This window comes from Diabrotica undecimpunctata, chromosome 4 (assembly GCF_040954645.1).
Source record: "Diabrotica undecimpunctata isolate CICGRU chromosome 4, icDiaUnde3, whole genome shotgun sequence".
Classification (NCBI taxonomy): domain Eukaryota; kingdom Metazoa; phylum Arthropoda; class Insecta; order Coleoptera; family Chrysomelidae; genus Diabrotica; species Diabrotica undecimpunctata.
This window is the reverse complement of record NC_092806.1, coordinates 139,333,619-139,361,474: the sequence shown is the minus strand read 5'-3', so window position 1 is coordinate 139,361,474 and position 27,856 is coordinate 139,333,619. Positions and strand designations below refer to the sequence as shown.

Here is a 27,856-nt window from a genome sequence, read left to right as displayed (position 1 = left end):
GACTTGTTTCCATCAAAATATGGTTTTCTTCGTAACTGTCATCTGCCAAAATATTGAAGTGGGTGTTATGAAACGTCAATGTCTACTTAACTCCAATAATTTTTAGAGGTCAAAGGACGTCCTTAAACGACTTATCAGGTTTGACTGTTTGACGTGACTTTAATAATTTGCCATTTACCATTTAAAAGTGGAAGTGATATCCTCGGCGAGGACTATATATTAAATTACATTAATTTAATTCATTTTCTATATATATAAAAATGCCGGTAAGTCATTCAATATTATCAAAATATACCTAGTTTGGAATTTCATTTGTTTTTTTTAATTATTACATAATAGATATAATCCATGGTGTGAGCAGTATGGTAGTATTTCCTTTGTAAAATGTACTTTTAAAACTATTGACTGTGGTCATATTTTGTAAAAAATCACAGCAATGCTTTTGATCCAAATATCTAGAATTAAAAATATCTAGAAAATGGCTTAATTAGATTCTGAATTATTTGAAATATTACTAACTGAATGAATGAATTGAATATTATTAATATTCATCCCATTGCCAATTCAATGATTAGTTTGATACTTTTTGAATAAAATACCAACTTTAATTAGGGATACTTTTGAATCAATGTACTTTTTAAATATAATTTTTATTTAAAACATTAGTCGCATCTGAAGTCTACTTCAACAGTTTTTTTTATAAACTTTATTGTGTATTGAGTATGTTGAACATAGCTTTTAACTAACACAGTATTAAAATATAATACATGAGGAAGTTTTCCAGAATTGTTTAAAGCAAGTCCTTAACTTAATGCTTCATAGAGATGGATATGTTATTTTCAAAGCATTGTTGTATTTCGATATGTTTTTGTTTTAAAAATTAAGCAGTACTAGTGTAATGTATACCACCTTGTCAAACGCCTCAAAAAATATGGGCCTGCAAGTAAATGAAAATAAAACTAAGATAATGGCATCAATACAAAACAATAGAGCCAGAAACATCGGCCACCAATTCACGGTTGATAATTCTACCTTTGAATTGGTGGACCAATTCACATACTTAGGCTCCCTGATCACCAAGGAGAACGTCATGACAGAAGAAATCAAGCGAAGAATAATCCTAACAAACAAATGCTATTTTGGACTGAGTAGACATATGAGAAGCAGAAACTTAAGCCAAAAAACAAAAATAACCATATACAAAACCCTTATACAACCAGTGTTGACATATGGGCCGGAGACATGGACCATTTCCAAGGCAGATGAAAATCTCCTGCTTATATTTGAACGAAGGATCCTGAGAAGAATATTTGGTGGCATCTGTGAAAATGGTGTTTGGAGAAGGAGGTACAACTACGAGATATATCACAGATATAAACATATATTTGGTGGTAAAGACGTAGTATCCTTTATAAAAGTAGGAAGACTAAGATGGGCAGGACATCTGGCAAGATCACAGCAGAACAACCTTCCTAGAAGAATCCTTATGTCACAACCTGTGGGAAGTAGAAGTAGGGGTAGACCAAAACTCAGATGGAGGGATGGTGTAGATGAGGATGGTAGACAAATAGGCGCAGCAAACTGGCAACAGTTGGCAATGGATAGAACTGACTGGCATAATAGACTTGGGAAGGTCGAGGCTCTTTTATAGGGCTGTAGCACCAATGATGATGATGATGACTAGTGTAATAAGCCGGAACAATGTCTACGGAGATGAAATTTATATCAATTAATTCTGTAGCAACTATACCTCATCATAGTAGTTGGTCTAGATAGTTCTATTATTAATAAACTATCCACATTTATTTAAATTTTTATATATAATACTGGAAAACATAGCTTAATTTCATTAGTTAATTTGCCAAAAGGGTTCTTGAAATATGTTTCTTTAAAGCAGGCTTTGCATAGATATTTAGATATAGTTAAATCGTATCTTAAAAAATTGATATCAGTATGCATCTTTGGAATTTTTTTGTTGATCATAAAGAAAAACAAGGATATAAAAAATTATTTTATAAAAGACCAGAAACAATTTCTATGGCTCGTCCAATTCTCAAATTGCCTAAAATAACCTTCATAGAGTTTCTGATAAGAAGTAAATCATCATCATCATGGTGCTACAGCCCTTAAAGGACCTCAACCTTTCTGCACCATTGTGCTCTGTCCCTTGTTTGGATTTTCCAGTTGGCAACACCAATCTTCTCAACATCCTGTATTACCCCATCTATCCACCTCAGCTTTGGTCTGCCCCGTCTTCTTATTCCCACTGTCTGCGCTTTTAGAATCATTTTTATCATGTTCGATTCTGAGGCTCGGACTACATGGCCTTACTACTGCAGATGGTTTTGCTTGATAAGAAGTAAATGTGGTTCTGAAACAATTTTCTTGTGACTCTCTTTGTTAACTGTTATATTTAACAAGTGAATATGTATATATGTGTGAAAATCACTTCTTCCAATGGTGTTACAGACCATATTGAACCTGGGAAAACTCAATCTATGCAGTCCTGTGCCAGTCGCACCGAAGTTTCACAACACTCAGCAAATTGTGTATAGCCACTTCTAATTCTCTCTTCTATCTTTTCTATGGCTTTCCTTTTGGTTTTCATATCCCATTTTCAGTAATGGATCCAATGATCTTCCTTACAATTTTTCTTTCAAAGAACTTTTTAATGTCTTTTATATACCATAATAAAATACCATTAGGCTAATGATGGTTTTATAGACCTTCATTATTGTTTTTTGAATTTCGGAAACTTGACCATAATTTCCATTGAAAAATGATCTTTACCAGTAAAGCCCATTTTTGAATAAATGTTTAAAAAAAAGTCACTATTTAGTTTGGATTTTGGACTGGCAGCATCATCGGTCCATATTTCTTTGAGAACAATGTCAGCCAAGCTTTTTTTGGCCTGAGTTAGATAATATGACTCTTTCTTGTGGGGTTTTCTTATGTCACATGGTCTATGCATAGAAGCTCAAACCACAGTCGCCCTCAAAGCCAACATAATCCATGCCATCACATGCCATGTTAAAACATTTTGGACACATTTTATTGTTTTTTTCATTAGAATACTTACTTCAAACTGCATGCAATAAAATTTTCAGGAGGAATATTTTTAGAAACCAAGATGCAGCGAGTTAATATCTTAGTTAAAGTATTGTTAAAATTGTTTTTTTTTGCATTTTTTCTTAAATTTTCATCTAACAGTAATATTCATAAAGTGTTGTAGGGTTAGTTTATGCTTGTCTACTAATTTTTAAAACATACATTTATAGTTACACAGATAAATAATATTACAATTACAGCAGACATTACATTAACTGAAATGTATAAAAGATATGTGCAATTAGAACTACTGTGATTGAAAATTGACTCCCAAGTACCTACTCATTATTGAAGAACCTGATATTAATTATTATAAATATCTAGTGATTCTTTTTCATGCTCATTAAAAACCTCTTTGTGAAATTGCCAAATAAATGTTAACTAATGCCATACTACTTATATTTTAATTATCTCTTTGTTTAATTTTGAACTTAAATTAACATGTTGTATTAGGTTATTAAGAAATATTTTAGCATCCTATATGAATTTTTGCCAGAAATTGATTTGTTGATTGTGCCAGCTATAGAAATAAATATCTTAACATTGAAAATAGTTTTTGGCAACTGTTTGTCCTCAGTCAAAGAGGGTTTATTTTTATTTTAATCACAATAATAATCTAAATATAACTGTAGCTAAATATATAAAAACAATATCAACAAAGTTTTGTTATTTTAATTTAAAAAATTAATTAGAACAATTTTGTTTCCTAGATAACAAAAACCAATTATATTGTCACTGTTTTTGTCACGATGTTTGCATGAATAAATGTTTTTCTCTATCACACAAAACTTTACTAATTTCTCCAACTTTAATAAAAATTAAAAAATTATCAATTACTATTATTTGTCACTGAAAATCACTTTAAAATGCCACTTCTGTTAAAATTGAACTTGTGATTCTCTCCAACATTAAAAGGGACCTAATTGTATATACTTTTATGTAATTATTGATTTAGGTGACTTTTCTTGCCATTCTTTTTGAAAATTCTCGTCGTTGTGTTTGTTCTAGTATATTGTTTCTACCAGAGGAATTGCATAATTCTCGTTTATCCAACATATTTATAAGCGTATTCACTACACTGGCTTTCTCTAAAAAAATTTTCGCCCCAAACAGAATTCTGCCGCTTTTCAATTCTAGTTTGTTCTAGTCTATTGTTTCTATCAGAGGAATTGCATAATTCTCGTTTATTAAACATATTCATAATAGTACAAGGGATCACTTGGAATTTTACATTGAAACCCATCACATATTCGTCGACTTCAAGGCCGCATACGACAGTGTCAAGAAAACTACTATATCAATAAAAATTCAGAAAATCAGAAAAACTTATCCGATTAACAAGAATGAGAATGTTTAACTTTAAAGCCAGCGTTAGGATACAGGGAGACAATGCTCGATCATTTGAGATGAAGGATGGACTCAGACAAGGGGATGCCCTAGCTTGCCTCCTATTTAACATTTTCCTAGAGACGGTGGTACTATCTACAATAGATGGATACAAATCTTAGCATACGCTGATGACATTGACATATTAGGGCATAGCAAGCGAGATTCTGAGCAATATTTTCTAGAATTGGAAACGGCGGCGAAACAAGTACATGTTGGTTACTAAGGATCCTATAGCAAATGAGGAACGGAAAAAAGCATTTGGAAGTCATATCTTTAAACGTGTTAACAGCTTCACATACCTTGGCTCGCTAGTGACTGCTACCAATAAAACAAGTGAAGAAATTAAAAGACGAATAAACCTTCCAAAAACAATTCCACTCAAGAACTATTCAAAGAAAAATTAAAATCAGGTATTATGTACAAAACACTGTTGAGGCCGGTCATCACATACGGGGCGGAAACATGAACTCTAATGCAGAAGGATGAAAAACTTCTGGGAATATTCGAGCGTAAGATACTCCGCAAAATATTTGGGGCTATAAACGATGAAGGGCAGTGGTGCACAAGATTTAATTTCGAATTATACCAACTCTTTAATGAACCATCTTGTAACGTTCATTAAACCACAGCGACTTAGATGGGCCGGACACATAATACGAATGCCTGACAACATGATTGCTAAAAAGCTAACGACAGGAACACCTATAGGAAGAAAAAGCAGAGGCCGACTGCGAATTAGGTGGTTAGATGGAGTTGAGACCGACTTAGGGATACTAGAGATCAGAAGATGGCAACACATTGTCAGAAACTGAACATAATGGCGACTAATCTTAGAGCAGGTCAGGATTCAGAGGATTATCGAGCCAAATATGATGAAGATGATGACAAGGGATCACTACGTTCATAACAGAGTTCATCAAACTCACATTTTTATATACATTTAAAATTAGGAGAATATGTATATATATAATAGGTTGCCAGTTAAAAAGCGACCGCAAATATTTGTAATTCAATTAATAGTAGGTAATTAGTTTTTGACAAATATTTTATTTCGTTCATTTATTTAAAAAAAATACGCTTCTCATGACATATATGCATGTTTTTTACAGCAAATTAAAGCTAATTTTCTTCTTAATATGACGGTATGAGGTTGCCTGAGAAAAAATGGTCGAAAATTAGGGTTACCAGCTGTTAAAAACGCGAGGTATTAATGATAAAGTAAAATAGAGTTTTTGCACAACGACACTGGTTTGACAAATGATAAATAATCATTTAAATTAATTTTTTTTAATCCTAATTTTTAAAAGAATTGCAGTTGGAAGGGCGTGAATGAGTTACTAATCACGATTGTATGCAAACTTGCAGAAAAACAAAAAAAAACAAAATGGCCAGAAAACCAAAACTTATGATATTTTTTACTCTTCAAGATTTTTCGTATCACTAATACTTTTTAAGTTATTTTGAAAACAAGGTATGTTTTACTATATAGGTACTATATTACCATTGTATATTTAATTTAAATTAGATAAATATATTGAGACCAAATACTTAAACAAATTAAACATATTTTCATGTTTATTTTTGTTGACCAATTTCTTAATATTTTACATCTCTAATGTTTAATTTTACTGCCTCTACTTATAATATTCCGGAAATATTTCTACTGCTATTTTAAGTTTTTTCTATTTTCCCACTATTTTTTCTCTTTCCCTGTATATTATATTTGTCTTTCAATATAGGCTTCAGTTCTTCCTAACTGATTGTTCAATTCTATTGTTATCATATCGGTTATTCTTTGTTTTACCACATTTTTACTGCAATCCTTTTTCCTCGATCACTTCTCTTTTGCTCACATCCTCTGCCGCCTTAATATCTTTCTCTTTTTCTATATTAGTCCAGTCGTCAGAGAGTTGACCCCTTGATCTCGTGAGAATCCTAAACACTGGCAAAAATCGCGCCACGTTTATTTATTCAACTCCTGTATAAAATCTTAGTTTATTTGCGGCAAAATACAAAAACTGCATACGAAAGCTGAACTCTTGATTTTTGTCGATAGGTTTCTTGAATCAAAAGATATCGAATTTTTACCGTTGAGCTGATACAAATTTTATTGAACATTGATTTCGCGCTTAACTGACATGCAAAATCGACGTTCGCTTCAAGCGTTGTTTTTAAGAGAACGGTTCATTCTACACAAAAAATGCTTACAAATATTTTTGTTTAAAACTATTTTATTTGAAATATTTTTTTCTACGGTGTACAGATTCTATATAAATCGATTTTTTTGCGTTTTTACCCCTGTGATGGTAAAATTGGATTTAGGGGAAGCCCGGGCGTAAAAGTGGTAAACTTTTTTGCGCCTTCTTTGGGGTTCCAAAATTAATATTCTCGGCAAATTCAGCTTGGTCGTATAATTTGACGACTGGAGTATATTGTCCTATTGTTAGTATTTTTTTCCTCTTTTTCCTCCTCTATTTTTGTTATACCGTATTCATTTTACAAATTCCCAATCGTCAATAGAACCACGTGTAAGCCAAACAGGGTCGTACTGATGTACGAACGTGTAAAATATTTACTTTTGAAACTGTTGGTGTAAGAATTTCTTGAAATTTAATCATTACATCACAATTAAACTAAACTCTAAAAAATAACACCACTAGTAAATAACTTAACAATAACTATAACATAAAAATACAACACAATATACACTCGCGATCATAAAATCCAGGTCATCTTGAAAATTTCAAGTTTCTTAAATATTTTTGCCTCTGGTGCAGTAATAAATAATCTTTTTTTTGGCTAATGTATTTTTTATTTGTCATCAATGTTTGTTTTGAAAGAAAAAAAATGGTTTTTTATTGCTTTTATTGAAAAAAACCGAAAACAAATCAAATTGTTGATAAAACAGACATACGAAAAAAAAAAAATGGAAAATACAGAACGTGGTAAAAAATCAGTGAATTTTCAATGACCAATATAGTAACACTAAAATTGCGATTTCGTACTTTCTCTAGGCGATTTTCGTGTTTCGAGTTTCGTAAAGCCTGAAACACAAGGAAACGGTCATCTAGTACCTTGGTCGCTCTTCTTCGTCCAGAGCCAGGTCGCCTGATTAGCAAACTTGCCTCCTGAAAGCGTTGAACCGTAGAAAGGCTTACGCCAACAGTTCTTGCGACTTGCCGTTGAGTGTGAATGTCTTCCACAAGTACAACAATTTGTGCCGTTTCAACAACAGTCAAAGTCATTTTTTTCAAAAAATAAACACTAATAATGGCACTAATAAACACTAATGGTGGCAATAATAAACGTTTGTCCGTTGCATTTGAGCAGAAAGTCGAAGTACAAACGAGACATTTAAAACAAGCGGAGTTACAGGTAGCGTTCATTTTGGGAAGTGTGCACTTTACCGCGAAATCGGCACTATTGGAATTCTTTGTTACAAAGGAAACCGCAACAATTCTCAGAACATTCATTAGTTTGTATTTGTGTTATTATTATTTACGATAAAGCTCGTTAAAAATGAAATATCGGTGATTTTCAAGGTGACCCGGATTTTATGATCGCGAGTGTATTAACTTAAAAATCAACACGATACAATTTGAATTTAAAATTATGTCAAGTTGGGATCTGTTACATGAGAATCTGTCTCGCTTAAGGTAATAAATTATATTTAATAGCCTCTTGACGAATGAGAAGGCGAATATCAACACGTGCTCATGTTTACTGATGGGAATTTGGTAAACGAATGAACTTTACTTCGTCTTTTATGTTAAAAAAATGACCACTAATATTATTACGTAGACATATTAAACTGAAATCTTAAAATCCACCAAAGACTTTATAATAATACAGAATTTAATAGCGGGCATTTTATAACAGCGGAATATATAATATTCGTTACCTCATAAAAATGTAAATTTACTGTGTAAAAATATAAGAATAAATTCATGTTCACCTTAATTGAAAATCTTTGTTACTCTTTTATTATCAGCATATTTACAACATTTTTTTTTTCATTATTAACAAAGATTCGAATTAAGCCATGTAACATAAAATACTTTTATATTTCATCAAATAATTTTCTTATCATCCGGCAGAGTTATCAAAAACATTTTAGATATTTAAAAATAATATTAGTTTTATTACTAAGTACATAAAATTCTTTAAAGAAATGATGCATTTATGTGGGAAATAATATTTTTAGGTTATCTGAATCTAACATGGATTGTGTGAACTATGTAGATCGTAAATTACGCTTTTGATAAATAAAAATAGAATGAAATGAACATAACATCCATTTGTCTTAATTGATATATTGTGTATACAGATTTTAAAATGGTTTTTAAGGGCGATTTATTGTTTTTACTAAGAGCCATAAAATATTGTTATGATATTACAGGTACATATAATATAAGTAGTTGAATTTATGTGATATTAGATAAGATATACAGTACCTGGCCAAATTATTAGGCCAAGCAAGGAAAAATTTACTATATGAAGATATTGCTCTCGTGATTATGAATATATTTGAAAAACATTACTCTTTTGTTCTTTTTTGTGAATATTAACTCTTAGGTAGGTAACCGCACTAAAAAAGTCAACAAAAACTTTTATTTATTAAAAAAGTATAATTTTGACAAAGATGGGATAAATTTAATATTTTGTATGTCCGCCTTTGGCTGCTAAAAGAGCTTGAACACGTCGAGGCATGCTCTCGATACAGGTTTAAATAGTTTCTTGGAGGTGAGGATTATGATTCCACTCATATATGGGCGTTTTAAGTAACTACCTTTTATTAGTAATGTTTTTTTTTTGCAATCTTCCTTTTCAGTAGTTCCCATCCATTCTCAATAGCGTTCATATCAGGCGAGTTGCCTGGCCAGTCAAGAACTTTAATTTTTTTTTGTTTTAAGTAAGTTGAAATATTCTTAGCCTTCTGGCAAGAAGCACTATCGTGCATAAATATGGGTTCCCCTTCTCCAGGAAACCATTCCTGTAGCTGTATCAAAAGTCTCGTCTCGAGTACTTTCCGGTACTGGTCTTGTCTCATCGTGCTTTCCACAACGTAGAGGCCTGTACCTTTGCCGGATTCCATAGACCAGACCATGAGTGACGGTGGGCGTTTGATGGTGGACACAATGCAGTCGGGCTAGTATTTCTTGTTGGGACGTCTCCGAACAAACTTCGTTTTTCTGTCAAGACTTGAAAAACGGATTCGCCCGAGAAGTAGATCTGAAATCAACAAAATTTTTAGAAAATGTTTTTTAGTTTTTAATATTGATATTCAAGCAAAACAACACCAATATACCTTTTTCTAGTCTTCCGCTATCCAGTTGTTGTATTTTTGTGCCCATTCGAAACGTTTCTTTATCATAGCCGGAGTAAGCCTTGGCTTTCGAGCTGGTCTCCTAGCTACCAGTTTGTTTTCGTCACTCCGAGGAATTGTTCCTTCTGAAACACAAATTCCTTCATCTCTTATCTCCTGGGTAAGCATTCGCAGTGGTTTCTTTCTGTTTACTAGGCAAATATCTCTTATTTTGCGATCAGTCCTAGGAGTAGCCACACGAAGTCTTCCGCTGTGAGACCCTTACGCTTTGGATCCAAACTGACTACAGACGCAATTTTCTGTTTTATATTCCTTACAGAATTTCTTGATACTCCTACCATTGCTGCTATTTCATTTTGAGACACTTGTCCAGCTTTTAGGAGTCCAAATATCTGGCCTACTCGTTTTGGTGACACATCAGCGTTTTTCCTCATCTAAAAATGTATAATACCCTTAATTCTACTAATAACTTCACTGCATATGTTTATAATCTAAAAAATTATATAAAAAAAGGATAAATCACTCATCTCTGCAATAAAATTTGAGGTTAAAACCGATTAGAATTCAAATGTTCACAGACAGTATTTGAGGTTATAAAATGCACACTAGTTGACAGGACGCATTGCTGTTTAGAAATGGCGGATAGGGCGGTGTTGCCAACATTAAAATAGTACAATAATATTACCATACTATAATAAATGTTGCTATGCGAAAAAATAATAACATTCCTGTTGATAAAAATTATTAATCTAAAAAAATGCAAATTTCTAATGCTTGGCCTAATAATTTGGCCAGGTACTGTAGCTCTTAGTTTGTTACACATAAAAATGAAAATTTGTTTTTTTAATATCCTCTTTTTAATATACGAAAGCTTTGGTATTATTTATCTTATTATCTTAATTATCTTTGTACTTTTCACTGTTCATCATACCTTCAATAGGAATAAGAGTGCCAGTTCCTGAGTATGAAAAACAGCCCCAGAACATTTTTTTGGTTGGATGTTTAACTGTTTGGTTAATATGGCTAGCTGAAAGTGAGTCATTGGCTGCCTTTCGTAAGAATTTTGATCGCTGGCCCTGCACTAGGAAATGAGTCTCATCAGAAAATAACACTTTTCTCCAATATTCTGCACTCCAATGAGCATATTTTTTTGCATAATTTAGTCTTTTTTTCATCATAGGCGCTGTCAGAAGTTGTTTCTTCTGCGGTCTCACGGCTCTTCTCCCTCCTTCTAAGAGACGTCTGCGTACTGTTTTCTGGGATGAAGTTTGCTATCGCGCAAAAGAAAGGCTTTATCTCGAGGAGTAGTCTTCCGTTTTCTTCCCCATTTTCCTTCTCGCTGCACTTCAACTGACCCTGTTTCCTTTTTTTGTTTAATTATTTTGTTTACTGCACCCAAACTTACACAACACTCCTTTGCATTGTCCCTCTGAGTCATTGGTGTATGCTCACTAGGTGTTATGATTCTTTCTCTTTTCCTACGAGTGATATCCATATTAAAAAGTTAAACTTTAAAGATAAATCAATGAAAATAATACTAACTTGCTCATAACCTGAGATACAACAAAATATAATAATGATATAAAACACAATACACGTGTTTTGAATAACATACTAATAAGGTTTTGACGTTATGTTGTTTTTTTGACAAATCAGTTGACAGAATAGGCAGAGCAGGTGTGCCAACTTATGAAAACTGAATTTCGATCTCTGTTCACATTAATTCGCACAATACTGTACATCTTCTGTCGATGATAGCGCCAATTATCGAAAAGAGAGATAACTATTATGAGAAATGCTATTATACGAACATACACGTATCGATAAAACGGCGCAGTTCCTTCGATTCCGATATCGAAATTGTTGTATTGTTCCGTTCGACGGTACCGTTTTTAAAAATCATACACGTAGCGATTATCGGTGTAATTTCAACGGTATAGTTAAATCGTAACGATTTATAGTAGCGTGTATGGCGTCTTTTATACTGTGTATTCTTACAAGTTTTACTACAACTACGAAATCATACCTTTTTATGCCTATTTTTTTAAATTCTGTTCAAGATATAACTTAACAAATGTGCGAAGCACATTTATTTGAAACCACGCTTGGGTTTGGGCAATTCGTATTTTGTTTTTACTCTTAAAGTTTAAGAAAGGAATTTAGCAGTGCCGATGCTTTGTTAACAATGAAAATAATAGAAAAAATTAATAAATGTCATGTATCACTAATATAGAGCACTGGGCCGTAACAAACGCTTTGCAAAATAGTTGACTATAGATATGTAGATCTTATAGAGAACATGTATACTTAAAATTACCTCAAATAGAATAAATTACTATTTTAATGGGAATAAGCTCAAATAGACTAAATATACGAGATTTTAGTTTTGCATATAGCCACTTCGAGGACGCCACCAATAAAACCTTCCGACACAAATGTAAGCTCAATATTTTGTTCGACATAAATCGAGAGTTTCATTGCCATTCAACAAGTCGTGTAGGTACAGTGAATTTTTGAAATTAGCAAGTCGGTCGAAAAATGGATCTTAGCCGAGAATATTTTCAAGTTTTACAATTTTCGGAGAGGATTATCTCAACAGCATTCTCTCGCTGAAATGGTTTCTGTATTTGAGAATAAAGCATCACACCAATCAACTATTTCCCGCTGGTATTGCGAATTTCAATGTGGTCGCTCACCACGAATCCAGGCCGGGTCCACCCAAAACAGCAGTCACATAGGTTGATGCGGTTCGTTCGTCTGCTAATTAATGATGACCGCCGTGTAACATATCGGGAGATAGAGGCATCTTTGGGCATTTTAAAGACCTCGATCCAAAAGATCCTACATAATGAACTAGGTGTCACGAAGTTGGTTTCCCGTTGGATCCCCTATTTGCTCACAGACGAGTAAAAAACGGTTCGCGTCAATTGGTGTCGAAAAACATTGGAACGGTTCAACAAAGGAAGCTCTAAAAACGTTTATCGTATTGTTAGTGGCGATGAATCTTAGATTTACTCCTACGAACCGGAAAATAAACGCCAATTTTCTGTGTGAGTGTTTCACGATGAGGACAAACAAACAAAAGTCATACGTTCTCGAAGTGTGTCATAGAAAATTGTCGCAACTTTTGTGTCAAAATCTGGTCATGTGGCAGCAATTGCTTTAGAACATAGAAGAATGGTTACTTCTGATTGGTATATAACCGTTTGTTTACCAGAAGTTATCGCGAAACTCAGACAAAGCAACGCACAATGACGAATCACCCTATATCAGGACAATGCTCACACTGTCAAAAAGACAATAGAGTTTTTGGAGCTTGAAACCTAAGTCCCAACGACTTCTTCACGTTCCCAAAGATCAAGAATGCAATGCGTGGAGAGCTATTCCACTCGCCAGAAGAAGCCATCGATGCCTTTGATCTTGGTGAGACATATTTTGAAAAGCAATAAAGTACTTCAAGTCTATATATTTTTTTCTTTATGGCTAGATGCAAAACTAAATAGACAACGCACGTTTAATAGGAATGATGTGTGACAAATTAATACGTGGTGTTAAGACAGCAGACAATATCTTTAAAATAGTTATTCAGTCGTTAAAGGATATCTTTAAGAATAAAGAGATACTATATCTATTGTCAGAATTTTAAAGGTTTGCTTCAGTTGGATTCGGTTCGTCAAAGTGAATAGACGTGCGATACTTAAAATCTAATTAACGAAATCGGTGTTATCACCTTGTAATTAAAAAAAACTAGTGTATTCATATAAAAATTACACATATCGATTTAAAAAAAAGTAAAATTTAAGTGGTTTAAAGATCATGAGTGTTAGTAGCGGGGGTAGAAAACCCCCCGAAAAAGATGAGTTGGAAGGTGATATGGATGTGTCCCATCCGGATCTTCCTCCTTCTCCAGTGGAGGAATTTAGAGGATTTCAAAATATCAACCCTATTTCACAGATAAGTACTGATCATGTTTCTGAAATTGTTTCCGGAAAAAATTTAAACGTAAACACGGTCATTAACACAATAAATCAATATTCTTCAAAAGATAATGGGCCATTTTTTGTTTATATTCAAAGTAAAACAGGTAAAATAGGCAATTTACATAAAATAGCTACGGCTAGACTAATAATTAATGCGATACCAGAAATTAAACATGATATAGTTAACATATCGGTAATAGGAGCTAATAAAATAAAGGTTGAATTAACTTCTTATGCAAGCGCAAATAAATTATTAACAGCACAGTCATTAAAGGATAAACAATACGATACATACATTCCAATGTTTTTTACTCACGTAAAGGGAGTCATAAGGCAAATAGATTTAGAATTATCGGAACAGGAATTAAAAGAAATTATTAAACCGAAATTAGGATATAATTTAGAAGTAAGTCACGTAAAAAGAATTTCACGTAAAAATGACAAAAATGAAATTGTTCCAACAACTACAATTATAGTTACATTTAGAGGTCAACTTTTACCTACTAGGGTAATAATAGAAAAAATGGTGTATGAAGTCGAAAAATACGTGCCAAGAGTAATGCAGTGTCTTAAATGTCTAAGATACGGCCATATTAGTACACAGTGTAGATCAAAAGAACGCTGTCAAAATTGTGGAGAAGACCATAAAGTAGAAAATTGCCAAAAAAATGAACCAATATGCATTTATTGTAAAGAAAAGCATTGCGCCACTGATAAAAAAAATTGTTTAGAATTTAGTAGACAAAAGAGTATAAAAAAAAGTATGGTATATGAAAACTTATCATACGCTGAGGCTTCTTCTAAGCACGAAAAAAGTTTTTCAAGTGTAGCAAAAACTGACACAAATTCAAACCGGTATACTGTTACTTTAAAAAGAAAGAGGTTAGCTATAACCCCAGAGATCGATGAAACATTCGAAAAACACAAAGAAATAATTTCAAATCCAAAAATTTTAACAGAACCTGTTTTCAATAAATTTAAAAATATACCAAATTATAATAATAGTTGTGATGATAATAGCACTTTAAGTAAACAGATAAAAACTCGCGAATCAATATTAAATCTTATCAAAGATGTTTTAACTGTTTCAAATATAGAAATTAAAAATAGTACACTTATTGAAAATATAAAAGACAGTATAACGCAAATTCTATCAGACTATGAGTAACTTAAATATACTGCAATGGAATGCTAGATCAATTCTGTGTAATAAAGGTCATTTTGAAAAATACATTTTCGATAATAAGATTAATGTAGTGTTGCTTTCGGAAACCTGGTTAAAGGAATCTTCACATTTTTTTATTAATAATTTTAATATATTTAGACACGACCGTAATGACGGTTATGGAGGAGTTGCAATCTTATTAAAAAAATTCCTTACATTTTTTCCTAAGCCAAAATTTACTCCAATAAAGTTCGTAGAATGTGTGTCGGTATCAGTGTCAATAAATAAAAATATCAAAATCCACCTATACTCTATATACGCCAAACCAAAACTAAACATTAGAGAAACAGATTGGGTTGCCTTTTTTGATAGCCTAGAAAAGCCATTTTTGGTAGGAGGCGATTTCAATTGTCATCATACTGCATGGGGAAATAGTTATTCAGATATATCGGGTTCAAGGCTTCTCGGTGCTATAGAGGAGTGTAACTTAAATTATTTAAATACAGGAAGCGAAACATTAATACCTAGATTTGGAAGTAATAATAAATCTGCTGTAGATATAACAATATGTTCTAGAGATATAACTTTAAATTGTGATTGGAAAACTGATATTATACCATTAGGTACTTCCAATCATTTTCCTGTTCTAATTAAAACACATTTTAATACTACTCAAGTATCCTTTAAGTGTAAAAACAAAGTTAATTTAAATAAAGCTGACTGGTCCCTTTTCTCTCAGATAGTAGATGAACAATTAGATGAAAGTAATAACGAAAGATCTTATAAAAGTTTTATAGAGTCACTAAATCATGCTACAAAACTAGCAATCCCACAGAAGAGAACATAGATCAAATCAGAATTTAGCAAAGTTTGGTGGAATCAGAGATGTGCAAATGCCATTAAATGTCAACAAGAAGCTTTTTTGCTTTACAAAAGGCAGTCAAATTTAACTAACTATTTAAAATATAAAAATTCAGTAGCAGTTGCAAAAAAAATAATATTACAAAGCAAAAAAGATTCTTGGCAAAATTTTTGTAAACAACTTAACAGAAACACACCTATAAAAGATATATGGAAATATATAAAGAAAATAAAAAATACATTTAATCCTCCAAAAAATAGGACCCAGGAAGGGGAGTGGGTAGAAATGTTCTTCAATAAAATTGCTCCAAGTTGGGTGGAAACAAATATTCGGCCGATTAGTTTACTGAGCACGGATGATATAGATAGGGAATTCTCAAGTATGGAAATAAAACAAAGCCTCAAAACTAACAATAATACAGCGCCCGGAGTTGATAACATTTATTATAAAATGCTCGCTAGTTTGCCAGAATCAAGTATAGAAATTTTTCTCAAAATAATAAATACTACATGGAATCGGGCAGAATTTCCAACAAACTGGAAGGAATATTCAGCAATCCCAATTCTAAAGCCAAATCGAGATGCGGAAGATCCAGATTCATATAGAGCAATTTCTCTAGCTTCTTGTGTCTTAAAAACTTTAGAAAGAATGATCAAAGTCAGACTAGTTCATTGGCTTGAAAACAATAAAAAATTACCTAAATTACAGTTTGGCTTCAGAAGAGGATGTTCAACCATTGAAAATGTAGGTAACCTAGTAAGTGATATAAATATCGCTTTTACTAACAACAAATCACTTACAGCAATTTTTGTAGATATAGAATCAGCATATGATAATGTGATATTAGACATTCTCTATGAAAAAATGGAAAAAATGGGAATTTCTCAAGCTTTGACCTCACGTATCAGATTACTATATTCCGATAGAACAGTTTCAATAAATATAAATGATGAAATATTGGGCCCTAAAACGACCAATATTGGGTTACCACAAGGAAGTATACTAAGCCCTGTACTATACTTAATATACACAGCAGATCTGGAATGTAAAATTAAATCTGAGAACATTTCTATACTACAATTTGCCGATGATATTTGTATATATTCACCATGTCAATATATTGAAGAAGGGTGCAAAAAATTAAATATAGCTTATAAGAACCTCAATAAATGGTGTAATGAAAATGGACTAAAAATTTCCAGGAAAAAAACAGAAGTTAGCATTTTCACGAGAAAAAGAAAAAACATTCCAACCGAATTAACATTGGATACAACAAAGTATAGCGTACGTGCATCAGTAAAATACCTAGGAATGCATTTAGATAAAAAAATGACATGGAAAAATCACATAGATTATTTAATCAAGAAAACAGAAAAAGGAATTAACATCTTACGGTCAGTATGTGGAACAAAATGGGGATCAGATCCAAATGTAGCAATCCTTCTGTACAAATCCTACATTAGGTCAATACTGGATTATGGTTGTTTCTTCTACGACCAAGCTTCAAAAAGTCAACTAGAAAAAATAGACCACGTAGTAAATAAGTGTCTAAGACTATGCCTAGGGGCTTTAAAAAGTACACCAATTGATTGTTTATTTGCAGAAGTAGCGGAAACTCCACTAAAATATCGCCGAAAGATTTTAGCTTCCAATTTTATAGCTAAATTAAGCTCCAAAAAAAGCGACTTAGTCCAAAAAATTAATATACTGTTGACATCGGATCTTACCCACAGTTATTGGAAGTCGAAAAAAAAGTTTAACTAGTACAGAGTCATATTATTTAATATATAACGTAATAGAAGAAATACACTCTTCAGATATAGATCCATTATATAGTATAAATATTTACAACATCCATCCAATTAACTGTGTTTTTCTCCAAGATTATTCAAAATTTCACCCAAGAATTAGACAATACATATTTAAGCAAGATTTAGAAAAGTATCTTCCCAGGCGTCGCTATATATTCACCGATGCATCAAAGAGTAACAATAAACTAGGTTGCGCTATATTTGATTCACATAATAACATTAAAAAATCTTATAAATTAAATGAAAAACTAACAATATATACGGCAGAATTAATCGCTATATTAGAAGCTCTTCTATATATAAGTAATATGAAAGTTACAGAAGAATCATTTGCAATTTGTTCAGATAGTAAAAGTGCTGTTATCAAAATAAAAAATATCCACCAGGTCAATAGTAATTATATTTTTACCAAAATAATTACTAAACTTCATGAACTACAAGCTCAAAAGGTTAATGTATCACTTGTTTGGATTAAAGGGCATTGTGGAATAAAAGAAAATGAAGAAGTAGACGAAGAAGCTAAAATAGGAAGTAGAACAGGAGAATATTTAAAGTATAAATGTCCTCACAATGAAATTGCTTGCCACGTAAAGCCCATATTACTAACAGAATGGAGAGAAATGTATAGAAGCAGTCCAAAAGGAAAATTTTATAAAAACATAGTTACCGAGCCTCCTAGCCAATCTTGGTTCTCAAGACTGTCGGGAAGTAAGCGGTTTTTCTCTGTATTGTGCAGATTAAGGTTCAACCATGTTTTAACTCCGCAGTATAAATATAAAATAAAATTAAGTGATTCTCCTAATTGTACATGCGGAGAAGAAGGTACAACAGAGCACATGATATTAGGCTGTTCTAAAATAAGTAATGAAGTAAAAGTATTAAATGAAGAAATAACCAAAATCACCAAACCATATAACCTAACCCAATTATTAAGTTTAGAAGATTGTAATATTTATCAAATTTTGTATAAACATATTTTATGTATTAGATTAAGTTTATAGCCTATGTTTTTTTCCCTTTGTGCAAAGCCCTAAGTCTATCCGAGGTCCACCTGTCTCGTCTAAATGCTGTGATCGACCCCTGAGCGTCAAATTGTATCCTAGTCTAAATCCCAAATTATATAAGATAAAAAGATAGGAAAAAAAAACAAATAAATAAATATATGTGTGTATATATATGTATAAAAAAAAAAAAAAAAAAAAAAAAAAAAAAAAAAAAAAAAAAAAAAAAAAAAAAAAAAAAAACACAACAAAAGGAAATAATTCAAAACAAGCTGAATATGTTATAAGAGAAATAAAAATCTAAGGTATAATTGTAAAATTAGATATATAGGAAATATTTCTTTGTAAAATTAGAGCAGGACTATGATTGTATAGCAAACGAGAAGAAAGCAAGGGTCACTCCTTTATAGCTTCCGAATAAAAAATACAAAATAATCCCATAAAGGCAAGATGGCGAATGGACAGAGACTCCGAAGCCAATAATGCACAATCACACACACACATAAAGGTTTGCTTGTAGAACTACCTACATATATTAAACTTGGTTAAATTGGTTAAATCATAATTTTTGAGATCGGGTAAAGATGGTTCCGGGAATACCAGTACATTCCAGAGAGATGATGAAGTTCTAATAAGTCACCTCCTAGTCACCAGTTTTATTGCTCTCAAGCAATTGAATCTTTTTGTTTTAGTTGGTGGCAATTATAGTTAAGTGGTATGTACTTCCCGTAGCACACTCAATGGCTGGTTGCCACATATTTGGCGATTTTAACATTCCAAATTGTACATGGCAAATGAATAACCTCGCTTGTGAATAACAATGACGAAACAAGTCAATGTCAATGGCAGTAAATATTGTCAACACTAATAGAGTTCTATTCGATTTAGTATTTGCTAATATCATTCTTACTGTGACAAAATCAGATAAATATCAATTACCCCGATAATCATCATCCTTCACTTGTTATTATGATTATAACAATAATATTTATGTTTTAAGAATACTAAATATGATGTTATTAATGATTTTTTAGGTGGAATTATGTGAAAAAAACTGTTATAGCCTATTATTCCTATAACTTTCATCGTATGTCTATTCAATTATTTGAGTCTTATCTATCAGATATATTTCAGTATGTGTTCTTTCAACAGAATAAATCTGATAAAAAAACTTTGCAGTATTGAGTGCCTTAAGGGTCAGTTCTGGGCCCAATATTATTTTTCATTTATATTAATGACTTAGAATTTTCACAGGAGGGCCCAATAAGTTTTTGAGTTTTAGGAGGGGATTTTAACAGTACCATTTGCTGATGATACTACATATAATCGAAGTTATCACTCTTCCCAAATCAATGATATGGATTTTAAGACCAGAGAGCAATTTGTTCAAATGGTTTTTAGCAAATCGTCTTTTTTTCAATAACTCAAAATCACGAACAATTAACTTCACGCTAAGACATAATACCGTTGCACATAACATTTTAACAAATTGTTCGCATAAAGCTAAATTTCTTGGTGTCCATCTTGATCAGGGACTCACTTGCGAACAGCACATCTTTTTATTTAGAAATCTAGCCAAGGTCACCTCCCTGCAAACTTACAGCATATCATAGTAACTTTCACTTTCATTTGGAACCACATTTCGTAGGCTACTAAATAGCTTGAGTTTTGAATATGGTAAAAGAGGTCGAGATTCGATAATGATGGAAAGAAAAGATATCATATCCTGGAGACACAAGTACCTCAGACAAATAAAAAGATTGAGGAAGAAGGATAATGTAAACCTTGTTTATACCGATGGTCTTGTACTAACGTCGGTGCTTCAGTCAAAAAGGAATAGAGAGACACAACGATCAAAAATCCACGAGATGCCTTCATAAAAGGGCTCTCTACTGGACTGAAAGCTTCAACCCATAGAGGTCCTCGGTTTGTTCTTCTTCATGCTAGAAGCGAAACTGGTTTTGTGGCACGGGCCGAATTAACTTTCTTGACCAAGGAGGGAACCGCTGATTACCACGACGAAATGGACGGGGATTTATATGAAGAATGGTTTGAGAAGACGATATTTCCAAACTGGCCAAAAGACAAAGGAAACTTTGTCTTTTTGGATAACGTGTCTTACCACTCCGGCAAATTTGATTTCCCGAAAAAATTGTGGAAGAAAAGGCAAATCAAGGATTGACTAATCGAAAAAACATTTTCTTCTCGTAAGATTATCTAAAAACTAAATTACTGGATACTGCGGCCGCATTTAGAGACAAGTACAATCAGTACAAAATTGAAACAATTGCGGAAAAATATGGCGTTAAGATTTTGAAGGAAGATATTGAACCGGTGATAGTTAATATAGGAGATGATTCAGAAGATGAGGACGATTTAGATATGGATTGCGATTAATATTAATTAACGAGAAATATTTCAGATTTAATGCTCATATTTGTTTTGTTTTCTGTCGTGATTTCTCAGTCTATGGCCAAATTACCACACACCTACTACTGTGCTAACATTAGGCGGCATGGCTACGCGTCGTAAGACTGACACTGCATTCTAACTGTGGCTTCTACTATAGGCACTTTTTCTTAGTATACCACAATAGTTATATTAGAAAAATTGACGTAACTCCACCTCAATTTTTCAGTAATCATCAAATAAATTTTTCTGTCTAATTATAATAAATCAACTTCCAAAATTTATGAAACTTTGACCAATTTAAAATCAAAAAAATGCCCAGAGCCTGACGATATTTCTCCCATCTTATTAAAACCTTTGTTCGTTTTGCCCATTTTATTACATATTTAGTGAGAATTTATTATCAGGAGAATTCCAAAATTATTGGAAACTGAGTTATGTGCCATACATATGTAATACTGGGAATAAACGTGATGTAAAAAAATATCGCTGTATGAGAGCCAGTAGATTATATCTTTGTACAAAACCCTTATATCAATATTAATATTTCATGAATTATTTAATTATATCACTAAATATTCTATTTCAGCAAGAACCAATCCACGTAGTCGTAACCGGAGCCGCCGGACAGATTGCATACTCACTTCTGTACATGATCGCTAAGGGAGATGTCTTCGGCCCCAACCAAACTTTAGTCCTCCGCCTTTTGGATATCCCACCCATGATGGGTGTATTAGAAGGTGTCGTAATGGAACTCGCCGATTGCGCCCTTCCACTTTTAAGAGAAGTCATTCCAACTGCCGATCCAGTTGTAGCATTTAAGGACGTTTCAGCTGCTTTCCTTGTAGGAGCCATGCCCAGAAAAGAAGGTAAGTTATTACTCAGGTCCTGTCAACCCAATATATATATATATATATATATATATATATATATATATATATATATATATATATATATATATATATTTATATATATATATTTATATATAATTCAATTTTATCCCGGTCTTATTTTAGCCAATTGGCTTATTCTATATCTTTTATTAACTATTATATGGACTATGAACTTGCTGTTGCGAACACCAAGTCCGTATGGTCCAATTATGCATACACATTTACCTTCGACTATTTTGGCGTTAAAATCTCCTATGATTAAGTAATGTAATATCCGTAAAATAGTTTCGAAACACATCAGACAGTGGCGGCTGGTGTGTAATCAGTGACGGATCCAGAGGGAGGGGTCACGGGGTCATGACCCCACCCCCCTAACTAATTTTTTGATGATTTCTCTGTTCATTTTAACGTCTGCGTTGTATCTAATTTTTGCGATTTTTGATTTTTCATCTAGCAAATCGCGAACAGAAAACACCCTCTTCTGTACATCCTTAATTAAAGGACAGGAAATTACTTAAATGTTCCTTGCAACTGGAATGTTTTTTTAAGGATGCAGGCATATTTTTTAAATCAAAGTATCCTTCACAATTCCATACACATTTCTTATTAGAAAATAACAAACACGGCCAACAATATAGTCTGTTTTTCGTAATATTTCCAGAAAACCATTTGTAGACATCATACCAAGAGCAATTAAAAGTACGCACCTTTTTCCCATCTTATTAGTCAATACGCCAATGTTGGAGTAGGCCTTTCATTCATAATAATTTTTTTTCTATCATTTTTATCAGTTCTAAAACAATCTCACATATATAAGTTGCATACAATCAGGCGATATAGAAATCATGCAAATGAGATTTTTTTTCTTCGAATTTTACGAATTTGTTAAAATTTATTTGGGCAACCGTGCACTTGTTTGCAATTGTGTTGTTTGTTTAAAAATATGTTACAATTATAATTTAAAAGAAAATTTATATTACCATTCGATAATTACGTTACAAGTGGCAAGGATGATCGGCGTAGGCCCGATCGTCTGGTGCCTAAACAGCAAGCATAAACACGACAATATAAATCGTTGTCCGGCAAGCTGCTTAACTTCAAACGCTTTTTGTACGGGGATCTTATGTGAGCTGGGTCGGCCAGTTCTGATCGGGCCTATTAATGATATTTAAAATGCCTGAATACGATTCGATGCTTTCTGTGGTAATATAATAACATAGTTGTTTTAACGGACGCTAATATATTGTGTATTTAGTACATTTAAAAGTTATTTACATGCATTAACATAATTTTTGAATATATGTTTTTCAAAAATTATTGGGTAGGCCCGGCCTATCCTGCCTACCCCCAAAAGACGCCAGTGACATCAGATGTCGCTATTGCGTCCATATCGAAGCCATTTTAGTGTTGCTTCTTAAAGACAGAAAAGATTTATTTTTCACGTTGAGAAAGCCTATGAATAGCTGTTCTGATGAGCCCTATTAGGGCGAAATACGTATAAACAGATACATAGACACTTTGTACGTGAAATCAAATCTTGACTGTCTTTTTCATTTTCTTTTTCATTTAATGTAATGTCTTTTCAAGTTCAGTTAAAATTGTTGGCGCATAAATCTGTATTACATTTAGTTTTCCATGGCTTGTCATCAATTGCATCCATTATTGTTCCGGATACCTTATTACTGATTTTATTATTTTTTGCTAAGTATAATATCGACTTAATATCTGTATTGACGAGTATGCTGTCATTCGACTGTCATGCATGCATGCTGATCGTGGACGTTACTCCATCGCTTTGCTGCAGACTGTATTGGATAGTGTGCAGACTTGTTTGTAGTGCGGCATCAATAACTTGCCCTTGAAATTGATGAGTAGTTACTAGTGGATGAGCATCTAATGTGCGAGCCAGAAAACGTGATCTTTGAACTGAAAGAATTTTGTTTCCTCTGCAATCGTTTATGCTAAATGTCGAAGTTCAACCTGTAGCTTAATGTCGATGAATGATTCTGCCTATCCATCGTTTTAAATTCAACCATTGAGCAATTGAATAATGAACTAAGATCATTATTTTTCTTTCAAATCTAACTTTTATATACCTTATGGAATATCACTCATATCTACTTCTAAAGTTATTAACCTTTGCTCAGATGAAAACAATGTATTCATGCACATTTAAGGCCAGGTTCTTCCAAACAATTTTCAAAAAATCAATAATTTTTTTTTTCAAAAATTGCTAGAAAATACTCTTAGGAATAGTCTAGAATTAGCCTACAAGGCCTACGTGAAATAGGTAGAGAAGAGAAAAAAGCAGAGCACTCCAAGCGGTTAAACCTTAATTAAGCCATTCAAGCGTACCGGGTGACATCAGCTGTTTACTTTAATGGGCTTTTCTCGAAACCATTTTTTTTTAACTGGGTGTCACTCGTATTTCGAAACTATTGTACTTATCAAGATGAACCAAACGACACTTTACTCTTTGGATGTCTCTCTATGGTCGGTACTATAACCAAAAAAAAAATGAGGTTAATCTTTGTAAATGGGTATATTTTATAAAAACCCTTAAAAGGGCTACATCAAAAACACGAACGGTTTCGGAACAACAGTTCCATCATCAGGTTAAAATTACAGCTTACCATGCCTGAGCCACCAAAATATTAGGGTAAAAACCCTTTAAAATATATAAAGTTACCAAAGATTGTACATAATGTTATAAATATTATTTGATGTTTAATATTTTAATTAAATTTTACTTCAGGTAACATACACCCATGCTTTAAGTGAGTTCCAGTGTCCGGAGAGTAAACCTCTTCAAATGGACTTCAGCTGGTAACTGAGTTACATGGAAGGTACAGTCTCGAAGTTACTAGACTTTATAAAAAAGGGTCAGGCTAGAGAATGTTATCTAGGACTAGAGGACCACAATAGATCTGAAAAGGTCGCAGTGGAATATTAATAGGTCGCACCTCTCTTAATCTAATCTAATCTAATGGGCAGCCTATGGAAAACTCAAAGACATCTTTAAAAGAGATATACCAATTTCTTTAAAACATAAAACATTTGACCGATGTGTGTTGCGTGTGCTGACCTATGGTGCTGAAACTTTGACATTGACAGCTACAACTTCTAAAACGCTGCAAATAGTTCAGAGGAAAATGGAAAGGTCAATGCTGAGTATATCGCATCGTGACCGAGTTAGAAATGAAGACTTAAGACAAAGAACAGGAGTTACCGATGTAATTTCCCTAATTGCCACACTGAAAAACTTTCATCAGAGATGAAAGGTGGACGAAGAGATTGCTTAAGTGGAGGCCGAGGAAGAACTTGGATGAAAAGTGCTCAAGATAGAGCACAATGGACAAAAATGAGGAAGGCCTATGTCCAGCAGTGGACGCAAAGAGCTGGGTGATGATGATGGCATTAAACATAGGGTGAGCAAGTAATTGTACACGAAATGTATTAATTAAAAACTAATATACCATTAGAAAATAACTTCAGCTTCAAAAGTATTTGATTTCTCATTATAAATTTCATTTTATTTCCAGTTTATCTACCAGGTTATATTGTCAGTATTATTACGTGTTTTATTTACAAAACGGCAGTTTTTTGTAACCATAAACATAAATAAAATCTAAGGATTTAGTACCAATTGTAGCGTCATTTATTTTTAATTTTTGCAGGCATGGAACGTAAAGATTTACTCGCTGCCAACGTCAAAATCTTCAAAGTACAAGGTGAAGCTTTAGACAAACACGCCAAAAAAGATGTAAAAGTATTAGTCGTTGGTAATCCTGCCAACACCAATGCTCTAATTTGCTCAAAATACGCTCCATCCATTCCAAAAGAAAACTTCACAGCTATGACCAGATTGGATCAAAACAGAGCTCAAGCCCAGATTGCAGCTAAAGTTGGTGTTCCAATCGAAAACGTAAGTTTTTTGTAGTAAACTCATAGAAAAGAATACTTAATTAAATGGAATTCAGGTTTTAAGTGTACACTATTCTATTGTGCAATTCCTGATGTTTTATTTCGCACGTGTATGTTACTCTTCTCGTGGAAGTATTAACAATTTTAATTTTGTTACACATCGTCTACTTGTTAGTTTAGATTTCTCTTTTTGAAGATTACGTGATTTCCTTTGTATAAATTTTTATTCAAACTGATCTTACTCATAGACATTTTTGATATCTCTTCAATTATATGTTATTATAAAGCTATATTGTGGATTTAGTTTCAGTTCTTTTTTCTTTAAATTATTTCTTAGTCAACGGTTTCGAATGCACGATATAAAGGAAGCTAAAAAGCAAAAAAAAAAAGGTTATTCATAGCTAGCAGATCCAAGAGTGAAACTGAAAAGAATGACAGCGTATTTTTCAATATAGTAGGAGCTTAATGATGCTCCCCCATTTACTTTCTTACATCGTCTCGAAGTTTTTATATATTTTTAGGTAAGCAATGTAATTATTTGGGGAAACCACTCATCCACTCAATTCCCAGATGCTTCCCATGCTGTCGTTGTCGTTGACAACAAATCAGTACCAGCTGTTGAAGCTGTCAAAGATGGAGAATGGCTTAGAAATGTATTCGTTTCCACCGTACAAAAGAGAGGTAAATTAAAATAAATATTTTTAACAATTTAAACAGAAAAAATATTTACTCACAATTGATTAGTAAGGGCAGTTCGCAGTTGCCCCTCTAGCCAGGAAATTACTTTCTCAGTTAGCATGTGCCATGTTCCTTATTTGCAAATGCCACTGTTAAAATGTTTTGAAAATAAATTAGAATTAACTCGTTATTCCGTTGATACTACAACGACAATATTGTCAAGAATTTTCTATTCTTCTTTACACTATTAGCTAACTTATGTATATGGACAAGGACAAGATGGTTTGCTTTTTTATGATAGTTATTATTATAATCTATAGTGCAATTTACAGTTTTATTCATTGAAAAATATTTGCTTCCTAAAACTATAATCCATCATAATTTCTAGGTGCTGCCGTCATTGCTGCAAGAAAAATGTCTTCAGCTATGTCTGCAGCCAAAGCAGCAGCTGACCACATGCGTGATTGGTTCCTAGGTACATCTGACAACAAATTCGTCTCTATGGGAGTATTAAGTGACGGTAGCTATGGTGCACCAAAAGACGTCGTCTTCTCCTTCCCTGTTAATATTAAAAATGGCAAATGGCAAATTGTCCAAGGTAAGCGCATATATAGTCTGTCATTTCATCACATTAGGCAGCTGTGGCAGTGTGCTACAGAACTGTTTATTGACTGAAAAATGCGGATTCTCACAAACAATTTAACATCTTAAAATGTTTGGAAAATTCTTTGTTTTTTGTACTGCACGTAGATTATATTTGTCTCATTTTAGGTCTGCAAAACGACGACTTCGCCAAAGGACTTTTGGCCCTCACCGGAAAGGAACTCGAAGAGGAGAGAGCCGACGCTATCTCCATCATCGGAGCATGACTAGCTAACAAACTTTAGAACGTTAAACAAAAAGAAATAAGTAATTACGCCTGACGTATATACTTGTACGCTTGCAAGTAGTGAGCACAGAAGTAGATAAGCATTATAGATAAAAATCAATTGAACATCAGGCGGGGCTAATTGATCAACATTACATTTATACATATTGTAAAAAGGTACTATTTTATTAAAGAATTCTTTTTGTAGTTTCTTGTATTCATTCAAATATATAATTGAAGTAGTCGTCAGCGGTTGAAGAATATTATTAGCGGTGCTAATGATATTTGTAAGTATCAATTTTTCGTTTCAAAGCGGATGTTTCCAGCATATAATTTACAAAATTTGACAGATCTGACTTTAACTTGTTGAATTTGCTCTCCCCACACTTTAATAATTTCAAATGTGACCGAGGCACCTTCAAACACCGGACGGCGTGCTAAA

The 27,856-nt window shown here is 32.9% G+C and overlaps 1 protein-coding gene across 1 annotated transcript; it reads left to right on the top strand.

Moving 5' to 3' along the window:
- Nucleotides 1-105: 105 nt before the first annotated feature.
- Nucleotides 106-27,621, top strand: Mdh1 (malate dehydrogenase 1). Its single transcript, XM_072530391.1, has 6 exons — nt 106-266; nt 21,641-21,920; nt 25,622-25,869; nt 26,390-26,549; nt 26,935-27,144; nt 27,318-27,621. Exons 1-6 carry the CDS (start codon nt 261-263, stop codon nt 27,413-27,415), a joined length of 1,002 nt encoding a protein of 333 aa, XP_072386492.1. The 5' UTR covers nt 106-260; the 3' UTR covers nt 27,416-27,621.
- The last annotated feature ends 235 nt before the right edge of the window (nt 27,622-27,856 follow it).